Source organism: Trachinotus anak, unplaced genomic scaffold, assembly GCF_046630095.1.
Source record: "Trachinotus anak isolate AG129_WGS33_773 ecotype Australia unplaced genomic scaffold, CSIRO_AGI_Tana_v1 ptg000011l, whole genome shotgun sequence".
NCBI lineage: Eukaryota > Metazoa > Chordata > Actinopteri > Carangiformes > Carangidae > Trachinotus > Trachinotus anak.
Window position 1 is genome coordinate 29,614,392 of NW_027273862.1, and position 7,053 is coordinate 29,621,444.

The 7,053-nt window shown below is 40.2% G+C and overlaps 1 protein-coding gene across 1 annotated transcript; it reads left to right on the forward strand.

The window, feature by feature from the left end:
- Positions 1-307: 307 nt before the first annotated feature.
- On the forward strand, positions 308-6,587 carry LOC139628383 (uncharacterized). Its single transcript, XM_071490019.1, has 14 exons — positions 308-472; positions 1,020-1,225; positions 1,360-1,497; positions 1,673-1,811; positions 1,899-2,166; positions 2,406-2,547; positions 2,662-2,805; positions 2,889-2,957; positions 3,225-3,283; positions 3,941-4,131; positions 4,235-4,635; positions 5,228-5,327; positions 5,524-5,728; positions 5,831-6,587. Exons 1-14 carry the CDS (start codon positions 350-352, stop codon positions 5,965-5,967), a joined length of 2,322 nt encoding a protein of 773 aa, XP_071346120.1. The 5' UTR covers positions 308-349; the 3' UTR covers positions 5,968-6,587.
- The last annotated feature ends 466 nt before the right edge of the window (positions 6,588-7,053 follow it).

A 7,053-nucleotide genomic window follows, 5' to 3' on the forward strand; every position in this document is an offset into this window, starting at 1 on the left:
GGCCTTAGTTGTCATTGTGCTTAGGTTTCAGTTTCATATTCACGATGAGAACACACTCTCTGTGCTGCAAGCAATTAATTGGAAAGAGTCTTTGATAAATAAGTCAGGTTCATTATTGAGGTATGTGCTCTTGTTGAAGGAATTCAGTCAAGGCGTTTACAGCACAAAATGTTTCATCTTAATTGAAAACCAGTTTTCAGAGTTTACCTATTGTTCTCAAACATAGTGTACATGCCATTGAACTTGGCAGGACCGTGTCCACCTCCTCCAGCAGGTCTGTGGGTGTATATAAAGATGCTGCAGGTGGACTTGAGCAGCAGAGAACCTGGGGAGGTGAGATCTGAGCATCATGGCTTCCACACTGTCATTCCTGCTTCCGCTGCTCCTGGCCTCACTGGCGTCTGCATCGCATTACTTTGGGGGAACCGTGACCTTCGCCTACAAAGGAAGAAACCCTGATGGGTCACATAGGGTGAGGGATATGATGATGGCATATTCTGGGAATATCCTTTCTTATCACTTTATTTTTTATATTTTATTAACATTATTTAATATTTACTATAATTTTAAATATTTATTTCCAAACTCTAAAATCTATTTTTTTTTTATCTTGGTAGTTTCTATCTTGGAAGGCATCTTTGCATAGAATATCAAAATTTTTTTGTTAGTGCTTGGTGGTTATTGGACATATACAAGTGTCCACAGCAGATACCTGTCATTCCTCAGCGTGCTCTTTAAGTGCAACATGTAGCAACAGTAAGCTACATCCAAATTTCTTTATGTCTGGCTTTAAGAATTTAATCTTTAAAAGAAAAAAAAAAACAACTTCTAAACTTAAAATAAACTAAAATAAACTTGATGAGTTAGGATGAGGGTATCTGACAGTAAAATAAAAAAGGATAGCATCGTAGTGATATAACTGGTGACTTTACAGAATACACAAAAACATAATTTACACCTGTTTCAGTAGAGGAACCATCTCTAACTACACAATTGCTTGATTTGATCTTTTTCCACAGGTGATCATTCGCAACAGGGACACCTTCGATGGGTGTCAGTTCACCCACACTTGGTTCTGTGACCAAGGCAACTGTGGCCAGAACAACAGTCCCAGGAACGGTGTGATTGACGAGAGCACCAATTCACCACAATCTACCGACCTGTGGTGTGAAACTGAAACAGTCATTACGAAAAGCCTCTGGAGTGATAATCCTTTTCAAGAGAGGTGGGTATTTATTATTTACATATGCATTTACATTTATTATGGAAGTTTGTTCAGTTTCACACATGTACATCTACAGTATTTCAATGTGTATTTCAGTTTCAATGGAGTATTTCATTGTTGTTTCCACACATCAGGGCAGCAAGCTGCTGTTGGATCCCAAAACGCCACGGCAATAGTAACTGGAGGCTACTCACTCGTGTGGATTTGGGAACAAGATCTGACACCGGAAAACCAAACAGATCACCAGACATTGCCATTCTACCTTTCCTCCGGTGAGTCTCCTGCAGTCACCATGAAACCACCAACCTCTACCATTTTTTAAAGAAACTATAGAATATCCTCCTGCTATCCAGATGCATGTGTTTTAAACTGCTGATCTGATTATTTTTTCCTAAAGGATCACTCACAGAAAACTTTTACTAACTTGTGTTAATGTGTTTATTCAAGAGTTCCTCAGAACTGCCCACGGACGTACAAACTGATGTCCTTTGATCCCGATGATGACCAAGTTCGATGCCGATATGGAACTGCCGGTAGTTCAGAGTGCAGCTCATGCCACCAGCCTTCAGGCTTCCACCTAGATCAGGTTAGTTGAAAAATGAATTACCTTAACATTACACATTAATGAACTGATGCTTTGCCTCTCTTAACTGCTAAATATTCACATTGTCAGGACTCTTGCACACTACACTACCACAATGCCAGTGCTGACCACAGAGTTTTTGGATTTGAGCTGGTGGTGGAGGACTTCCCACAAGACCACATCACTCTGGCCTACTCAGACGGATCCCGCTACTACAAGGCTCCACTGCCTAAGTGGAGGAGAAAGAGACAAGCCCCAATCACAACATGGCCATCAACCACCACTGCACCATCAACCACAACCCCAGGGTGGCACGCTGCTCCTCTCAGTAAACTACCTTTGCAGTTCTCTTTACTTGGTAAGATTGATTTTGGGTTTTATTTTTTGTTAGTTTTTTTAAGATTTTCCCCATACATGTTTCCATATTAAGCAATAAAGCTGCTGCAGCACTGCCCTCAGGGGGATAAAATGTTCATGCGTGTTGGAACACCTTGGTGTGTGGTGTTACACATACCTGTAGCCATTCTTTTAGAAATTGAGATCAAGAATCCAAGTCCTCAGAAAAGTTTGATCAAAAACACGTCTTTTTATCTCCAGTGGATCCACCTGCTCCCTCATGTCAGGAGGGACTCTACCTGCCAAAGTTTGTGCAGCCAACACCTGAAAATGGAGCACGCATCTACGCAGAGATCAACAAAGAAATGGAGATCAGAGTCAAAGCACATGCTACCTGGGCAACGTGAGTGAGACCCAACATGAGGCCTTGTGGCAACAAAACGTTGTCGTCATATCAACAAGGAAGATTATATCAGTGATAACAAAGAAATATCTGGTGTCTTTTGTTTTCACACAGAATTCATGGCATCATCATCAGTGGGCCACAGAATATCAGCAAGCACATGACCACACATGGCGAGTTTGTCATTAGGTGGACGCCTCACCCAGATGACCTGGGAGATTATCACCCAATCTGCTTTGCTGTTGAAGCAACAACAGGGTGAGCCTGGGGTTCATTTCTTCTCTGACAAATCAGTGAATGTCAATGAGAAACCATGATGTAACTTTTTACATATTTTGCAGGTCTGCTGCAACCGCTGGTTACACCACACACAATCACAATCACCATCACCACGCCAACCCAACTTCACAGTAAGTGACATTTCTCTGTGTTCAGTGTTTTGCAAAATTGACCTCTGAGCCACGAGGTAGAGTGCATTACCTCGTGGCTCAAGGGTGCAGCTGAGCCTGAGACATAAAATTAAAGAAAGCTTTGAAAAAATAAGGAAATAAGGGTTCAGGTTTAAAATAATTCATTCTAAAAAGAAGCAAATGTGCATCAAAAGTTGGAGTTAGAGGCTGGTGCCATCTGCAGTTTCAAAATACATCTCAAAATCTGTGCTCACCAACGCTTTTCAGGTCTGGCATCTATCAGTCCGAGATGAGGTGTGTTCTGGTGAATGTCAAGACAAAGGAAGGTGAGTCATAGGGCTACAACACCGTCAACATTTGGTAGTGTAACTATAACTGCAATGGTGTAAATGGCCTTGGCCTTACCCCCAGTTGCATCTCAGATTTTTTTGACATGGTATGTGCCCAACTGAGAATTAAGATCTGTGGAAGGAACCCTGCTGCTCACCCCAAGGTCAAGGCCACCCACACTCTGAACTCTCTCCTGGCTAAAATCAAATGCTCTGATTTATTAACTTCCTTTAAATCTCTTCTTAAAACACATTTCTATGTCTTAGCCTTCAGTGATTTATATATTTTTTTTATTTAGATTGTTTTATCCCTAATTATTGTTTTTATTTTATTTCCCCTTCACTTATTGTCAGATCCTTTTGCATAATGTTGATATATGATATGTTCTGTTCTATCCTTTTTTACTATGCCCAGGCTGTTTGGCCTCCTTTTTAATCTGGTTTTATTTTTCTGTGAAGCGCTTTATAACTTTGTCAAGAAAAGTGCAATATGAATAAAGTTACAATTGTTCTATTTAGTCAATAACTTCCAACATAAAGTAGACAAATAGCGACATTAACAAACATATATCAACATCAATTAAATATATATATCCAATAACATATATTATTGATTCTTATCATTGTTTTCAAAATGTTCATGTCTCATTCCAGTTAATGCCCATGTGGTCTGCGGTGAGTCAAACATGACAGTACATATTGACAGATCATCACTGCATGGACTAAAAGAGGATCATCTGCAGCTCAGTGATCCCACCAACACCGCCTGCAGCCTCCAGACACACTCCAACAGCACCCACATCATTGCTGTCATCCCCCTCAACGCCTGTGGCACTCAGATCGAGGTAACAAAGAGGTTGTTTGTTTCATCACGTTATTGGTGTTGCCTTTTGTTTTCATTCACTGCATGAGGACTGACATAACTAATCATTTCTTTTTACTTTGCAGGAAGATGATGATAACCTCCTGTTCAGGAACGAAATCACCACAGTCGAAAACAGCGGGAGCCTGATCACCAGGAAGCACCTGCTGGAGGTGCAGTTCTGCTGCCAGTACCCCAAAAGAGGAAATGTGACACTGGGCTTCACAGCACACAGGAAGAACGTCACCGTGTGGGAGAAAGGCTTCGGCACGTTCACCTACGAGTTTGAGTTCTACCCTGACAACCAGTACCAACACAGGATTGATCCAGACTCATACCCTCTGGAGTTTTACTTGAAGAGCAGGATTTACATGCAGATAGAGGCCACCTCTTCAGTCAACAACACTGAGCTGTTTATCGACTCCTGCAGTGCTGCACCATACGATAACCCCAACTACCAGCCACGCTACCCCATCATCGAAAATGGGTATGAAAACTTTCTCTGGTGGCAAAAAGGGAAATAAGAAAGTTTTTGTAAAGATTTGTTGTTTGTTGGGGCTTTTCATGAGAGGTTTGTCACTAAATTGCCTGTAGGTGTGAATGAGAGTATGAATCTGTTATGTCAGCAATGTGATAGACTGGTGACCTGGGTGTGCCCCACCTCTACCCACCTATTAGCCTGGATAGGCTCCATCTCCACCCATCTACCCATTTGTAGATAATAGATTAATTAAATGTCTCTAATTATAAACTTTATTTATGTAGCACTTTTCAACAGCAGTTACAAAGTGCTTCACAATCAGTAAAGAAGATGCATAAAACTCAACAATAAAAAACAATATAGTAGAAACCAGCAGGAATAGTCTTTCAAAGTTAATGTGGTACAGACTTAACCGACCTGACAGTTGGAGCTAAAAAGGCAATAGCTTGGTCCCCCTTTGTTTCGTGCATGGAGTGTGGGACATTTAAGAGCAGTTGATCAGACTTGGTGGAGAGTACAGTATTATAAGTTCAAGTGAAGACAGTTCTTAGAGTGCAGAGGTAATGTTCTTACCTTTCTCTTGTCTTGCTTTGACTAGGTGTATAGTGGACCCAACTGTTGAAATCTATCCCTGCCCCCAGAACAAACAGTTCAGGTTCAGCATGGAGGCCTTCAAGTTCATCGGACTGCATGATCGGGTGAGCGATGGATCAACTGGATTTGAACTTTAAATGTCTCCTGCGAATATTTCTAAATGTTTAAAAACATAGTTTGACATTTCGGGAACATTGCTTCTTTGAGTTAGCAACTCTCCTGTCTATAGAGTAAATATGAAGGTATTACCAGCAGCCAATTGGCCAGAGATATAATGACACCGTGTCTTGTTGTATTCAGGTGTACATCACCTGTTCAGTGCTGATGTGTGAAGCAGGAAACCCCAACACCAGGGCCTCACAAGGATGCATCAACTCCACATTGACAAGTGGTCACCACCATAACAACCGTAGAAGGAGAGAGGCTGGCATCCAGACAGCAAATCACTTTGTCTCCCAGGGTCCCCTGCGCTTAAGGAGATCAGCAGAGAGCACCGGAGCCACAGGTATGAAAACAGGAAGTGTTTTCTTAACAACACACCTGAGTCCTGAGTCCCAATTAGACTTTGGACAAGACTGAATTCAAATTGTGTTTCTCTTTTCTCCAGTGACCAACCTGAATCTGAACCTGGTGTTCATCGCTGGATGTCTTCTTGCAGCTGTTGGCATGCTCTGTGGAGCGGTCATCTACAAAACCAAAATGTCAAAGATCAAATACCAACCTTTCCCTGAAATTGAAAGTTAAGCAGAAGAATTCCAGTTTTGCATTCATTGCATCTGAATATGTAAACACTTATTTTGATGATTTTTTTCCAGCAGGTTTTGGGTGTTCATGTATATTCTTATGCACATTTAAATGAATTTTTATTATATTAACATTGTTAGATTCCTACACCTATATCTATATAAGCTGTGGAATCAGTCTATGCAACTAGAGAACCTGGGAGAAACCTTAATATAAAATAACAATGATAGGATGATGAAGTAGTACTGCAGCTGCTGAGTGATTGTTCAGTGTATTTATCCCAGTTAGCTTTATAACTGCTCCTACTAGTATGTGCTTCAAGATGATTTAAAATAAGTATCTTGATTTTTATGTTTAGTTCTAATCATTATCCATGAAAACCTTCAGTGGCTTCCAATGAATGAAGGAGACTTTCCTCAGTCAAGATAGACTTGCTTAATGGAACAAGAAAAATGTAAACACTCTTACACACATTTTGGCTTTTGTCCTTTTTAATTATTTTTCCTCCGTTATACACATAGACACACAGATATTTTATTTAACCCTAACCCTAATTATGCATTATGTATGTTCTGCTGTATTTGTGATTCAGTAATAAACTGCAAAGTTATCCAGCAAAATTGTCACCTTGGTAATTATTGTTGATGTAGCTCTGAGGTGTATAAATTATTAAACACTAAAACCATTAGAAGTGGTACATTAAATCTCAAGCATGTAACCTCCTGACAAGAGTCATCACCAAATATCCATTTACAAACTGCAAAAGCGAAATGTGAGAGACTTGGAAAAGTGAAACAACAGCACATAACGCTCTTTACCTTGGTCCTGGATGCTGAAAATGCTTAAAGTGATGCCTGCTGTTTTGAACAATAGTCAAAAATGCAAAGATATTCACTTCTCAATTAACTAAAATCCAAATGGTGTTTGGCAGTTTTGCTTGAAATAAATTGCTCATTAAAATACTTAATTTTCTGTTTCTGGCCCGCGATTGAATTATAGTAAATAGTGAGGAGGAAAAGAAAATCCCTGCTATTAAAGCAACCCAAAAAGCAATGAGATCGAAATAGTCCTAACTTTAGCAGAAAA

Bases quoted from the DNA above. Each gene is read 5' to 3' on its own strand.
- LOC139628383 (XM_071490019.1), top strand. From the start codon at position 350: ATGGCTTCCACACTGTCATTCCTGCTTCCGCTGCTCCTGGCCTCACTG. The intron at 473-1,019 runs GTGAGGGATATG...CTTTTTCCACAG, and splicing joins ACCCTGATGGGTCACATAGG to GTGATCATTCGCAACAGGGA. The intron at 4,636-5,227 runs GTATGAAAACTT...TGCTTTGACTAG, and splicing joins TACCCCATCATCGAAAATGG to GTGTATAGTGGACCCAACTG.